At 42.6% G+C, this 15,182-nt stretch overlaps 2 protein-coding genes across 3 annotated transcripts; both read right to left on the bottom strand.

Moving 5' to 3' along the window:
* Nucleotides 1–149: 149 nt before the first annotated feature.
* On the bottom strand, nt 150–6,656 carry comtb (catechol-O-methyltransferase b). Of its 2 annotated transcripts, none has more exons than XM_084037781.1 (6): nt 6,518–6,656; nt 3,304–3,475; nt 1,067–1,184; nt 775–968; nt 555–686; nt 150–460 (listed from the first exon to the last, which is right to left on the bottom strand). In XM_084037781.1, coding segments are annotated over exons 1-6 (798 nt in total). In that variant the 5' UTR covers nt 6,520–6,656; the 3' UTR covers nt 150–280. The 2 variants fall into 2 exon arrangements, with proteins under 2 accessions (XP_083893907.1, XP_083893908.1); XM_084037782.1 differs by lacking the exon at nt 6,518–6,656 and adding an exon at nt 3,777–3,996.
* A 340-nt stretch (nt 6,657–6,996) lies between these two features.
* LOC311031422 (SRSF protein kinase 3-like) lies at nt 6,997–14,651 on the bottom strand. Its single transcript, XM_084037734.1, has 15 exons — nt 14,517–14,651; nt 13,358–13,659; nt 13,170–13,278; nt 12,995–13,082; nt 12,457–12,544; nt 12,166–12,272; nt 11,905–12,076; nt 11,688–11,713; nt 11,524–11,580; nt 10,256–10,622; nt 10,013–10,110; nt 8,012–8,119; nt 7,842–7,911; nt 7,671–7,763; nt 6,997–7,469 (listed from the first exon to the last, which is right to left on the bottom strand). The coding sequence occupies exons 2-15, from the start codon at nt 13,587–13,589 to the stop codon at nt 7,285–7,287; spliced, it is 1,800 nt and encodes a 599-aa protein (XP_083893860.1). The 5' UTR covers nt 13,590–13,659; nt 14,517–14,651; the 3' UTR covers nt 6,997–7,284.
* Nucleotides 14,652–15,182: the final 531 nt, after the last annotated feature.

The following is a 15,182-nucleotide window of genomic DNA, read 5'->3' as shown; positions in this document are numbered from 1 at the left end:
CAGCCCTCGGATCAGTTTGCATCATCTGTCAATTGCTGAATATAGTAGCACTACTTCCGCCTACTGTACCAATATAGACATTTCACATCATGTAGTGAGACTTCCATCATGTGGTGTTGCAAAAAATAATAAAGCACACAACACACAAATCTTCATATGTCAATTTAATTTCAGGTTAATAGACACGATGTAATAGAAAAAGAGATTTAACTCCCGGTTTTAAGTTTGTCCATTGAACCTAAGACAACAGAGATCTGAGGTTTGGTAGTAAGTGTAAAAACTACCCTAAGAAGACAGACTTCTCCAAGCCATCCTCCACTCTGGTGTACTCCAGGTGAGATTTGAAGTACTGGCTCTCGTATCGCGGGCTGCCCCGGACAAATTCCAGGTAGTCGGGAGTTCCGGGGCAGATGACGTTGTCTGCCAGCAGGACGCTGCCTTTCCTGAGGAGGCCACACTCCTGATGAAACAAGCAAAAAGCATCATGAATCATGGCAGACAAATCAAAAAGTGTTAGCCCAGTATAAAAATGAGCATCAGAGGAGCAAACTTGCCTCCATCAGTTTTGTGTCTGGGAGGTAACGATCCTTCCAGTGATCCAGGAAAACCAGATCAAATGTTTTCACCCCAAATTGCTCCTTCATTTTTGGGATCCATTCACCAGATGCTCCTTCAACTAACAGGACCTAGAGAGAAGAAACACCCTGTCTTCTGATCAGTGCACACTATGTATCTATATATTTTTTTATTTTGTATGGAGACACCTGGCTTTACCTTGTCCTCTAATCCTGCCCAAGAAATGACTTGACGAGCAATTGCAGCAAAGTCTGGGTTGAATTCCAGAGTGATGAGCTTGGCGTGAGGTGGAAGCAGTCTGGCAATCCGCACCGTGGAGTAGCCGCAGTAGGTTCCCAGCTCCAACACAGTGGCTGGGTTCACCTCAGACACCACTGAGTCAAGAATACAGCCTGCAGCAAAACAAAGAAAGAAGATACCAAAACACAGAGCTGAGTCACTCACCGTAGTGCTTTTACACAAAACACATACAAATCTGAGAAATCACTACCTTTCTCATCCCCCACATTCATGGCCCACTCCTTGTGTCTGCAGAACTGATCGATGACTTGGACCACGCTCCAAGGGTCCCCTCTAGTGGCATTTTTCTGTACTGCACCCAGGAGCCGCTGTAAGGAACAAAAGAAACTACACTTTACAGTCAGGTAAGTGTTTTAAATGCCACTAACAAACCCGTCATTAATTATTCACCCATAAATGCTTTGAGATTATCAATAATTACATATAGCTTCTGGGTTGCCAGGTTGTGACGAACACATTTAAGCGACAGACCCCATCTGTTTGTCTATCCTCTTGTTTTTCAAATTCTTTTAGTTGGGATTTTCTTGAGATGATTCAACAGGATTGAATTAAGGAGCAATAATAACGATCATTGTTATTATTTAAATGTCAATATAGTTTTGAAAAGCGTTATCATTTTTACATGTTTCATATATGATTGTGTTTCTTGTCATATATGTTAATATGGAATAGAGTCAAGAGAATGTATATTTTGGAGGTGAGGCCTCAACAAAATGTAGAACGCATAATGAGAAATGTGTTTTGCACCATACAAATCCAATCCATTATTATAATCATTATTTGTCTTACTAATCTGTTTATATGACAAGTGAAAGCTACCGCTAGCATCTTAGCCCAACCACCCGATCAATGAACACCCATAAGATGACAATTTGGCCATATAAAAAAAACAATAACCATCAACAGCCATCACCCTAATGACCTTAACAAGGCGTTGTCACTCATTATGTGATGTTCTCATTAGAAAAATAAATGCAACATTAATGGGATGTTAGCTAGCATAAATGTCGGTTGTAGCATCGTAATAAAGTAGCAAATCTGCAACTTCGTAAAGTCAAATTTGTAACTTTTTTTTCTCTGAATATTGCCCACCTCTCGGCTCCGTTTTATTTATTTTTTTCCCAGTGGCCTAATACGCCATCTTAATACTAGTTTAGAATTTATTTGCTGTACCTGCAACCCTCTCAAAGTCTACAGTCCCCACACAGCCTAACTTTCCTGTTCCTTTGGTTTCAGCCATCGTGGGAAAACCTGACCTTTTTGCCGTACAGTTCCAGCTCAGGAAACACGCAGCGTACTGTAAACTTCCAGCCTGAGCAGAGGTCTAATCCAGGAGAATGAGACTTTGGCCACCTGAGAGGATGTGAAGCACCTTTAACAACAGTGGGTCCCGTAACTGAATGATTTAAAAGTGCTTCAAACATGATTCCAGGGATTCAAAGCAGCAGTTTTCCAGTTCTACTTCTAACTGTGATTACGCTACAAAATGTAAACTTAAGGTACATTTTGGGCTGTAATTATCTGACTAAGCCACATTGTGAACACGTTGTGATCAGAAGACAACAAGGCCTAAAGGTAATTGTGTAGTGTGTGTGCTTCCATTAGGGACAGATGAAGAAGCATCAGCCCTAATTAATGAGCACAGAGGAGCTCTTCTCACGAAACAATAAGCGAGTGTGGATTCACACACATGCATGTCTATTGTGTATATGGCCTGAGTCCCATGCTGGCTGAGATGTTCACAGTATTAGAGTATAAATAGAATATGGCTATAAGTATTTTGTTTTACGGTATGAGGCAAAGTACCTCTATTGTGACTTTTGTAACGCTTACATTGTCTTTTTTTCTCCATCACCGTGGCATTTTTATTGCTGAAATCCATAAATATCGATGCTATTCACAAACATATATAAAATGCTCCTCAGTATGTCCATTAACAGTGGATGTTAGAGTTACGTTTCTTTTTCTTTTCAAACCTATTTTATTTATATCACTGTGTGCAAATGGTATAGAGTTTAACAATGTCCTCAATGTCGCACATAGTTTTAGTTTTCCAACACATTTATGTATTGAGGAAATAATGTCAGCCATACCATTAGCGTGGCTCAATGGACGGCAATGTCGGTCTATGGTCACCACTATTGGCTGGATTGCCATGATGTCATGGTCCAAAGAGAACAAAGCCCTCAGATTTTATAGATCCACTTTAGTTGGAATTTTTGCAATATTTTATTTCCCATGAAACAAATTATTCTCATCAGCCACACATGCTAAATTAAGATGGTGAACATACATCAGCATGTTGGCATTGACATTTTGAGTGTGCTGACCTTAGCATGTCTAAGTCTGGTTTGCATGAATCATCATGGCATTAATGTGCAAGGGCTGCCTTTGTAAGAGGTGAACATTGTAGATCGAATGCACAACCTGAGGACGCGTGGTCTGGGTCACTGTGTCCAGCAGCCACCCCACAATGACGTCATGCCAGATCAGCGCCAGTCCTCCATGATACTGCACAGCAGCGGGGATCACCCATCTGTACAGAGCGTACAGAAGAGCTGCTCCACTGGTGCAACTGTAAAGAAGAGTCAGCCACATCCTGCAACCAAGACGGAGAGCGTGAATATCCATTCGGCATGGTTATATATGGTGCTGCAGTATGGAAGGAGGGCCGATACATTAAACGCATGCACACACAAACAATGCAATAACAACAAATCTGCATGAGATAAGTGAAAGCGCTCATGTCCCCCCCCCCGCTCTACTAGGGCTAATGAGATGGGTGTGTATGATGGGCGTCGCCACCATATATTGAGTGCATGTCGAGTTTAATTTGTCCAGCACTCTTTTCATTCTTCACGATCAAATCCGTTCCACTTCATCAGTAAGAGAATACCCACATCAATAGGAATCCACTCCGTGTTTTCCTGCTTTCCTACACGCACGAGCACCAAAGGAAGTTTGCTTCTTGCAGCTACTTGGTCAGCGAGTTAACGCCACCAAAACGGGCTGGACATCGCTCACATTTTCATTTCAGATATCAGATACAATCATGGACGTATTGAAGCAGGTGACGGTACGGCCCTCCGCTCTGCCGTTTAACGCATCCGCAGACAGCTTAAACGCCGGAGCTCTGTCCCGGCAGTCCGACTGGGTCAGTTTAATACTGTCAATCAGAGGAGGGGGGATGCGAACGCCCCTCCAAACTTGGACTGCTCCACATTGTTCAATCTGATTGGCTCAGCCTGACCCTCGGCCGGGTTTTTCTACTTCCCTCAGTTACACACAAAACGAAAAAATAGGCTCGTTTGAGATGAACTGCACCTCGCCTGGAAAGTAGACGAGAGCAGGCGGAGCCGAAAAGCTGCGCTCCAGTCGGACAGTTTCCATCGGCCTTCGAAGATTTGACAGGAAGTCATAGAAAAAGAAAAAGAATCGTAGAAAAAGTAACATCCTTTTAGACGAGAAGTGTAGCCTATCTGTAGTTTGCGACCACATTCTCTTTTATTTACAATTGCTCATAAATATCTGTGGAAATCAGAATCAGAAAAATTAAGTAACCCCTGCAGTTGCTTTCTTTATAAGAGTCAGGAAAGAAAGTGTCAAATACGTATACAAATATAAAGGAAGCCTATAAAATAATGACAATTAATATAAGTAATGTATAAATATAATGTATGTATACAAAACACTATACGGTGGGCCTATAGTAGTGTATCTGCTGTTGAGGCCGCAGTATCATAGTTTAAAGTACAATAAGTAAGGTTTGACAGTTATGCTGTATTAAATGTGTGTATCTGGCGGGTTTTTTTTTTGCCTGCCTCTTAAAGCACACTGTAGGCTAATCGCTTGTTTTGATAAGGTCTATATAAATATGCTAATTTATTCTCGTTATTATGATGATGATGATTATTATTATCAACCACATGAGATATGTTTTTTAACAGATATAACTTTAAAGGTCCCATATTATACTGTTTTTCCTCGATTCCACACAGCTGTCAGAGGTCCAACAACACTGTATTCGATATGCATTGCCCCAAACCCATCCATGGTCCTGAATTTCAGCTGTCTAAAAGTTGCTCAAATGAGCTCTCCTGACAACAGGCTGTTTCTGTGCCTGCACCTTTAAATGCTAATGAGATCCGTCTGTCAACGCCTACTTGGAGAGCCAGGAGACGATGCCGCTTACGCTAGCGGTAGCATGCGCCAATGTTTACGTGGGTGTATTGCGATGGCTCGCCAATGTGGCTCAGGTGAAGTTGCTGGGTCCTGTATGGTTGGACTGAAGCAGTCCGATAATAAAGCGAGAGCCAGGCGTTTCCCATCATGCCCTGGGTCGGTTGAGAGCAACTGCGGCACCTGGCTCTAAAAACTGCGGCCGCCTCGATCTCGTGAGTTTATCGTTGGCCACGTGTTCATGGCGTCAGAGCAAGTCGGGATCAAGTCAGACAGAAAACTAGCCGGCATGCATTGTGCGGCGATCGCCGGTGATCGATTCTGCACAGGCCTGGCTCATCTCGAACGAGTCTAATGTTCGTTGGAAAAGGTGGTGGAGATGAAAAGAAATGGGTAATTTATGTAGCTGAATAAATAAACATTGCAAATTAACAATGTACTCTCAGATCAATATTAAGGCTATCATGAGTGTATATGCCACTATGCGGTATATACTGTGCAAAAGCATGTTTTGATTCTGTAGTCAGTTGTATAACTACTATTGCAAATCCATTATAAAAATGTCAGTATAACAATGATAGCCCCCCCCCACCACACCACACACACACACACACACATATCAAATGCTGCTGACCCCCCTGGTGTTTACTATGCAGTGTTTTTTCATTATCAGCAGCTGCAGCCGGGTCCAAGCTGCATTCACACACATCTCAGTGTTCTGATATCACTGTAGGATATCATTTAATATCAACCGCAATAAGCAACTGCAACAACAACAACTGTTCGGGTATCTGGAGCACAGATGAAGTGGGAATAAAAGAGCAGGAGAAAGGCACAGCCAGAATCCTAAACAAGGGCTCCTTCTGTGGGAAAGCAGTGAAGAGCCAGGCTGTTGAACGGCATTACCTTGCACTAATAATGCAACTGTGAGAGACCACTGGTGGTTGAGGTAATCCCTTTTGATTCGGAGTTTGAGTTGCATGGCAACTGGCTGGGGGTTAAGAGCTGTGTCACAAAAGGCAGAGCACTGGGACTTTAACCTTTTACTTTATCTTCCTCCGAACGTGCACACAGCCAAGAGATAAGAAAAGCAGAATAGTTCTGACATGCCTTGCTAAAGACGCTTTTTATCTTTTATTTTTGCACAATACCAAGTCACATGCTGCAAATACAATTAAGGAATTCTATGCAAATCACATCGTAAAAAGTTTTTAAATAAAATAAGAAGACGTCATACGTTATTTGTTGTGAAAATATGGTGAGACTGAAGAGCATCACCAGCAATGTGAGGGTGACACTAAATCTAATCCCCCCATCTTAACACTGGATCAAAAGGAGGAATTAAAACCTGGTTGAGCCATCGTCTCCCTTGAGCAACACAGGAAGAAACACATGTTAAAACAACACCTTATGCTTTCTTAAAGGGTCTCTCATTAAAATCTAACAGAAAATGATGACTTACATGAGTGGACAGGCAGCGCTCCCTGTCCTCTTTGCACCTCCTCAAGCTGCTGGAGGAAAACCCAGCAGGTGGACATGTGCCTGCGTGTATATACAGGAGACTGACTCCTCCCTCCTCTTCCTCCTATCCCCCATCGTCGCTCTGCTGAATGGCAGGAATGCACAACGAGTGGGTACAACCTGCTTGGCATTTAATGATTTCTTCTGGTTGGATTGGAAGCGCTACTCTTTTTAATATTTAATTGGTATTTTAATGAATGATTCCAAATTCTATGAATCTCATTTCCATCAAGATTTGTTGAGTTTGTTGTTTTTTCAATAATACAACATATGAACTGCTTTTTTGTTGTGATGAGTCACAGTACTCCTCTTTTTCAGAATAAATCCATGTCATACCTCAGACTGGTACACCACTATCGGCATGTTGTCAAGGTGAAGTTTTGATTCTGCCATCATACAAATTACTAATGGAGAACAAAAGCAATCGTGTGTCAGTTTATTGAACTTTGATCTTTTAACAAGGCAGTTTTCCAATAAGATAAAACTTCTCTTTGGTCATTTCTATGCCTGAATTAGATGTGACAGCCATTAAAATATGAAAAGACCAAGCAGCCCAACAGGTGAGATGTTCTTACTCAGGCTAACAAATATCCATGAAAGCTACGCTCATGATGCCGGCACCAATCTACTGTTGTACATCCCACAGCTGTCCAAGTCTCCTGAACGGAGAGCGAGTCCACTGGGCTCCGAGCACGGGAATAAGTGAGTCTAGGAGGCGATCCAGGGGTGTTTCAGACACTGGGAAGCTGTGGCTCGCTCCTCTGGCAGCAGCTCCAACATGGTCAGGAGGAACGAGCTGAACTGGGTGGCTTCCTCTCTCGGCCACTCGTATTTGTCCAGTAGGACTTCTAACAAGCTCCATGGCTTCAGCTTTGAGATGCGCCGCAGTTGTCCTGCACAGGGTAAGATGTGCACAGCTTTAGTCTACTTTCTGTTATGTCGAGTTATTAATTCACAAAACTAAAAACACCAGTTTTAAGTCACACTATGAGTTGAAGACCACTGTGTCCAAAATATCAAATGCAGGTGATTTGACAGTGTGATAAGTATCTCCAAAGTATTACTATATTTGTTATTGATTTAGTATGCATTACCTTTATGGTTGAAGTATCGTTTGGAATTGCTCCCTGATAGGGCGAACCCGGATGGAAGGGATCCCAGCAGCTCAATAATGTGGGCAATGTGATCTGAGAGAACACGGAGCACTGGATTGTAATAACATTTAGATTAATTAAGACAAAAAACACGCTGTGAACGACACAAACCTTCCTCGCGGGAGAATGAATCTCCTGATTGGGGGTCGAAGAGATAGTCCCCTGTGGCCAGCTCAAAAGCCTACAGACATACAGGAATTAAGACTCTGTCTCTGACACATCTAGAAATGGCGATGCTGGAATGACACACAATGAAACACACATCTAGGTGCTCGTCTTACCATGCAGCCCGTGCTCCAGATGTCCGCTGGTGTGTCATAATCAGCACCAATCAGAGCCTCCACAGAGCGGTACTGACACGTCTGGATGTCTTCAGTGAAGTGTTTGTGCTGACAAGAGAGAGGAGATATTAGTGTTCCACTATTAAATTACCTGCACTTATTGAGTTTTAACAAAGCTCCATAAAAACGGCCTTCATTGCTCTTCAGCTACAGACATTTCATTAAAATCTAATAATGCAAACTGGCGCTGGAGGCAAAGTAAGCGGATCACTTAAGTAAGTAGGATTTATCATCTGGGGACCATGAATATTTGATATCATTTCACAGCAATGCATTCAAAAGTTGGCAGCTATTTCGAGACCAATGAGGTGGACATTTCCAATGTCTAAAAAAAACAGTTTAAAATGGGAAATATCATCAGAGGAAATAACATCATTGTCTCTTTCTCTGCCAAATGAAGAGAATGAGAAGCATAACCATCGCCAGCTAGTTCTATAAAAACACAGCTATACTGTACGTCTCTCGAGCTACATTTCATATCAGCCCACACAGTCTTGTCTCAATGGTAACATATGGCAGTGTTTTACTGGAGGGCACGGTAAAAAACATGGCTGATGTGACACAGAGAGCAACTGTCACATTTGGTTCTTTATAAATGCTGGATTGGAAGTGTTGTATAATCGAGACATGTGGCTGTCAAAGCGGCTCCCTCAGTCTGCCATCCTGCTTCTCTGGCCTTACCGTCGGAGCCTTCCCCAGGCCTGCATATTCTCCATCCATCCGCCAGATACCCTCAGGCTATCCCACCAGTCACCCGACTCACTGACACTTGTACCACTTGGTTTCATTTGCATCTTATGCTTGTTCAGCACTTCTGTCAACTGTGCTTGTTTATAAATGTACTATACAAATAAAACTTGACTTGATCATTACTTTCCCCTTTCCCTCGTCAGCCCTGCAGTTTATTAACTGGCCCATTTCCACCCACTCCCTGCTAGATTGTGATTGTTGCTTCATGCCTTGCTTTCTAGCCATCTGTACCTGAAACTGTACCTACTTGTACTTGAACCTGAGTGTGTACTTGTACCTGTACTTGAACTTGAACCTGAGCTTGTACTTGTACCTGTACTTGAACTTGAACCTGAGCTTGTACTGGTACCTGTACTTGTACCTGAATGCCACCTTTTCACCATAAAATTAGTCTTAACTTTGGCATATAGGTTATTTTGATTCATTCCTCACTGTGTATTTTAATTCATTAACATGTTTTTATAATGCCTTTGCAATAGTAGTTACACAACTGGCTACAGAATCAAAACAAGCTTTTGCACAGTGTATATCACATAGTGGCATATACACTAATGATAGCCTTAATATTGATCTGAGAGTGCATTGTTAATTTGCACAATGTTTTTTTCCCAGCAACATAAATACCATTTCTTTCTCATCTCCACCACCTTTTTTTTCGTTTTAACATGTTTCTTTTTCTCTGTGTAACTTCAGAGGGAAGTAGAAAAACCCGGCCGAGGGTCAGGCTGAGCCAATCAGATTGAAGAAAAAAGTGGAGCAGTCTGATGACAGTATTAATCTGACTGCCGGGACAGAGCTCCAGCGTTTAAACTGTCTGCGGATGCGTTAAACTCCAGTCCGCCCGTGTTGCTGGCGTTAACTCGCTGACCAAGTAGCTGCAAGAAACAAACTTCCTTTGGTGCTCGTGCGTGTAGGAAAGCAGGAAAACACGGAGTGGATTCCTATTGATGTGGGTATTCTCTTACTGATAAAGTGGAACGGATTTGATCGTGAAGAATGAAAAGAGCGCTGGACAAATTAAACTCATCATGCACTCATTTTTTTGACGGCAAATGTGTGTGTGTGTGTGTGTATGTGTACTTATGGAGGATTATGATGGAGGAGGTATGCACTACTGACTGGCTTGAAGATAAAACTATTTCATTGCAGTTGTGTAGGTTTTCTGGTTGCATGTTTGCATTAATCACTCACCACCCAGCAGGCATTTCCCAGGTCAGCGATCTTGATCAGGATTTTATCAGCGTTCTGGGAGTTTAATAGGTCCGGAAGTCCATCCGAGTCACTGATACCTAAAATAACATAAAATAATGTGATAGCTCAGTAGATCAGACCAGGGCAGACTGTGAGTGCACCAAATTTGAAAAATTCTGCCAAACTGTAAACATTAAGTTCCCACAGGAAGCAGAACAAACTGCACACTGCCATGAGACTGACCACGGGGAGAGGACCGTGAAGGGGGAGGCAGCTCTTCGTCTGCAGTCTGATGCAATAACAGTGATCTAGAGCCAGAGACAGGAGCATCTGTGTAGAGGTCTGGCCACGTGCAGAGGGAGTATCTGTGCCTGTGTGGAGCCGAGTCCAGTCCGTCTTCCAGCAGCAGCGTCTGCCTCCTTAACCTGAAGTCAGGACCTGCTGTGAGATTGTGGTGACGGGTGGAGCTACAAGTGCTCGAAGCAGCAGTGACATCAGAGAACGACACATGTTTGTCTTTTTGTTTGTGGTCAGATGCACTCTCCTGCCCTCGCCGACTCCTGTCTTTTCTTGTCAGGCGTTTGATGGGGCTCGTGGAGACCTTGCTGGACTGTGGATGTGCAATCAGTCATGGAAAAAACAATCAATATAACAATTCATTATTTGTCTGTAAAGCAAATTATGCAAATTAGAGCCACTATGTGTAGGATTTTAAAATGCCTGGTGCCCCCTAATGGGAGCATCAAAACCACTCAACATAATGACAACAAGCAATCTCTGCCTTCTAATTGTGATAGTTGTGTATACTTGTTTATTATGACATATAATAGTACAAATGATGTAAGTGTCGTTGTGGAAGCTGGGTTACGACGGCATGTACGGGTCATGGCCAACAGTGAACGGGATAAAGTTGTCGTTCAATAAACACACAGAATTACAAGCCAGACATTGCCTCCTTATTCAACGCTGCAGCACCGGGGGGTGAGCGTTACACTATTATTAAGAGATTTCCACTGTCTCTTTGGGGTCAACGTGTGATAGACGTGATAGAAAGAAAAGAACAGCAGAATGAGTATTGTTTACTATGTCAACCAAAGTCTTAAAGTGCAAATACAACAGCTCCTTGTGTTTAAACTTTAAAGATCCCTGAATAAAATAATGGTAATTTGTGGCATGCTATTTCTGATAAGGTAAACTGATTCTTTAAAATGAATTGCGTTGGTGACATAACTCTAGGAAGTGGTGTGAAATTGATGTAATATTAACCATAAATGTGGATGTATAATATGAATTCAAATCTCCTCCTACTTGAGCATCATAGTCATGATTGTGTCAATCAGAATCGACAGAAATATCGATGCAGTATGCTCTTCTAGGACTGCAATCTGACAACCTCACTCGATATGATGCCTCGCCTTTTCATCATTTCAGTTACAGTTCAGTTACAAGCTGTAGATGCTGTCAGCAGTTAAGAAGCTCAAATGCAAAAGCAAAAACAAAATCAATCTTACCCACTCCCCAAGAGTGTGGAAAACCCCAGTCAGCTTCCCCAACAAATTGGATAAACTCTGAGGAAGTCATAGCAGAAACACATACGCCATGATGAAAGTATAACAAAACACATGTATCACACAATACATAAATGAACAGAAGAAATACATTCTGGGTCACACACCTGTTTTTCTCTGGAGCTTCTGTTCACTGGCAGGAAGAAAAACATCCGCAGGGAAAAGAGGCACACAAGGCGAAAATGAGTGAAAAGGGGGCAACAGCAGTAAACACTTTCCTTGCATTTAATCAAGAAAACCTCAATCAGCCTGGTGCTCGCAGATACATATTCCTTTACAACTGAAGCCAGACATACATGTGACTTCCAGTGCAGCATCACCAACCTGTGTTTGTGGAGCTGGTGAAAGCAGAGGACGCAGGCAGCTGCCACAGCTTGGTGTTAGCCGCCAGGTTCTGAACGTAAACCTCATCCACTCTCAGGAGGATGTTTTCTGGCTTGATGTCTGTGTGGATAATCTTGCATTTGGTGTGCAAGTAATCTAAACCCTGCAGAACCTGTGGTTAAAAAAACAATGAAAAAGACCTCAGCCTGTGGTGAAAGACAGGGAGGATGATTTAAGATGGTAGAAAGTGTTGCACGGCACCTGTCTGAGGATGCTCTTAACGCAGGGAAGGGGGAGGCCAGTATAGTTGGATTTAACTATCCACCTCAGTAACTGGTGACCCAGCACCTCCAGAACCATGCACACATCTGGTGGGGCAATTAAGGACCTAGTTTGTAGCTTTAGAATAGGCGAAAACACTTTGAAACAATATTTCTGTCCTGCAACACTGATAAGTCCTGGTAAGGATGATGTCATGGTGGCAAAAAGAAAAGACACACCAGCAGCACAAGTTGTAAAGTTACAGCGATTGCATGTTTCTGTGAAGGATACGCTCTCCATTGGCTCCAGTGATCCTGAAGTCATCGATGAGGTGCACGATGGTCTCCCGTTTTAGATCTTTGGGGTCACTGTCCCTTACCTGATGGATAGAGAATCCACAATAATGTATCAAATGAAAGACAATCGTATTAGTGTTGATTAAAGACAGCTTTGCAGATAGGCTGAGCCAAGACTGTTGATATTACCAAGACTGAGAACTGCTATGACATATTGATTTTTGCATTTCAAAATGTTGTGTACACACATACACAGTGCATTATTTACCGCCTCATCTATAATAAAACAATAGTCTTCTCCCCATGATTCACGTCTTTCAATATCAAACATGTTTCTTTTTAGAGACCTTGAAATAATATCATGAATTGCATTCTAGGCCACCAGTATCAATCTCACTAGTGAATCTCCCTGCTCCACAAACACCAGACACTCTAAAACAAAAACACACTCATCTAGCCAGATCTACTACTTCTGCACTGTAATAAAAGTGCTGTAAGATAACTCAAAACGATGACGCATTTTAACCACTGACACATTTCAGAAGTGTGATCTCATCCAGCGCCGTCTCCGTGAATGTTTGAGCGCTCTTCACCACCTTCAGAGCCACAAAACGCCCCGCCCTGCATGCAAACAATTATCATATTAGATATATTATTATGTTATCATGTGATGTAAATGAAAAGTCAAATGATCAAACCTGTACTCACATCATATCCCAGCAGAGCCATACAGTCGAAAAGTGACCCCATCCCAACTTTTTCACCACTTGATAACGGTCAGCGAAAATCTCTCCAATCTGCACAGGGTAGTATCCTCCTGCAACACACCGTAGCACCTGCATCAGAGAAAAGAGCTCAACCAGTGTGTTGGAGTTTGGTTTTGGGATGCTGCCTACCAGTCCCATAGTCTGCAGGATTCTCCTGTTGCTCGTCATAAGCTCCCAGAGGCTCAGGGGAATGAGGATGCCTCTGTCCAGCTGGAGGGCAGTGGGCAGGTTTGCTGGGAGCATGGGAAGGTTTAGGACCCCCTCTTGTGGCCAGGGAGGGTTTAGGGCTGGCTTTGATGGGTGCATTGGAAGAGTTGGCTGAAATAAGGGCTGATATAGCAGCAGCGTATGAAGATGACATTTAATCAGGCCTGAGGAGCGCGAGCACAGCTGAAGATGTGCCCAGACGACAGCAGCACTCAGGGAGGAAGCTGCAACACAAATGCATTTGCACTTGAAACGTGGAAGGAGTTCTTCAAACACGCCTGCATCTCTGGAACAGGAGTTCACTGACTGCTTGGCTCTCTGGCAGCTAGTTTGTACTTTTACTGATTGCAAGAGGTTGTTTGTCATGACATTTCAAGTGGGCAGTGAACGTGTGAGGATTATTTTTAGCTGGATGAATGGCATGTCAACGTAAATAGCTCCTGACCCAGCTGCAACTGAACTCTTCCTGATATCGCGTGGACCAGGCCGACTTGTGACACACAGTTCACAGTTGTAAACATAGAAGGCTGGCAAATCAAATTAATTAGTGTTCTTTCAAGGGATATGCGCAATTATTTTGTTAATACAGTGAAGGGGAAGCCTTTCAGACAGGTCTCGCTGTACTCAAGGAATGTGGTGGTTCATGAAAAATGTAGAGCCTGTCTTTGAAAAGAAAAAGTACTGGACAACATGTCTGGGGAAGGTCCTGTTAGCGGCCTATGGAGAGGGAAAGAAAATCTTACAGTAACGTACAGCTAGAAAAAAAAAAGTTTTCCATTCTTCTGCACTGCTTGGTAGTTATGAAGCCAAGTGTTTAAAGTTGACATGTCTTGTGTGATAACATGTATTCTGTGTAATGTGTATAGTCTACCTGTCATTTCTGTTGCTTTGGCCCCCACACTGATAGGCCTACTACCTCAAACATACTTTTATTGTGAAGGTTTTTGCAGGAAGTCCTGTCTGTTTTGCTGGACTAAATATGGTCTTAACGATGAGACTTGGATGTAGAAAAATCAAGTCGCTTTTTTTTTGTTCAAAATAATAAAATAAGTCAACACCATTAGAGGATGAGCCTACTTACCCCCTGTTGTCCAGATATCCAGAATCAATATTTGTAAAGCTGGAAATCAAAAAAAGAGTGTGGCACGAGTACTCGGCTTCCCCCTCTGTTCTGTGTGACTACACACTAATGTCCAGGAATAGCAGACTGCTACTGTGGCTGCTGTGTTTCTGACAACATACAACACTGTGTAACTACCGGTTCTATTTCCAGAGGGGGCGAGGTGGTCAATGTCTCAACTTTTTACTTCCATACAATCTAATTACAGCTTTTAGAAAAACTACAGGTCAGCATTAAATAAATAATTATGGTAATTCTGCAGGCAGAGTTGGGGAAGAATCTACTAGTTTGGTCATCTAAAGATGACGTAGAAAATGTAGTCTAACTATTTTGAAAGGATCACTTTTTGGCACAACACCTGTCCTTTATGTACCTATGTGTGTGTGTCTGTGTGTGTGTGTGTGTGTGTGTGTGTGTGTGTGTGTGTGTGCGTGCGCGTGCATGCCTGTCTTTCATTGTTCGTGGTTCCCAGTGGATTTGCTGTGTATTATATTGAGTGTTACCTTATTTTACTTTGCAGCGTGTTTCCCTGTCAGCATATCTGTTCAATTTCACATTTTGTTACATTTGTTAAAATGAATCCAACAGTACAAACAATGAGTAATGGTGCTTAAACAAATGTAATAC

This window comes from Eutrigla gurnardus (assembly GCF_963514095.1).
Source record: "Eutrigla gurnardus genome assembly, chromosome: 2".
NCBI lineage: Eukaryota > Metazoa > Chordata > Actinopteri > Perciformes > Triglidae > Eutrigla > Eutrigla gurnardus.
The sequence above is the reverse complement of the archived record's forward strand: the minus strand, read 5'-3'. Positions and strand labels throughout refer to the sequence as shown.

Excerpts from the sequence above, each read along its gene's own strand:
- comtb (XM_084037781.1), bottom strand. Across the intron at positions 1,185-3,303 it reads CCCAGACCACGCGTCCTCAG|CGGCTCCTGGGTGCAGTACA; the intron begins GTTGTGCATTCG and ends TGTTCCTTACAG. Across the intron at positions 461-554 it reads CAGACACAAAACTGATGGAG|GAGTGTGGCCTCCTCAGGAA; the intron begins GCAAGTTTGCTC and ends TTGTTTCATCAG.
- LOC311031422 (XM_084037734.1), bottom strand. The coding sequence starts at position 13,589 with ATGTCATCTTCATACGCTGCTGCTATATCAGCCCTTATTTCAGCCAAC. Across the intron at positions 11,714-11,904 it reads CACCAGCTCCACAAACACAG|TGAACAGAAGCTCCAGAGAA; the intron begins GTTGGTGATGCT and ends TCTTCCTGCCAG. Across the intron at positions 11,581-11,687 it reads GAAGCTCCAGAGAAAAACAG|AGTTTATCCAATTTGTTGGG; the intron begins GTGTGTGACCCA and ends TGACTTCCTCAG.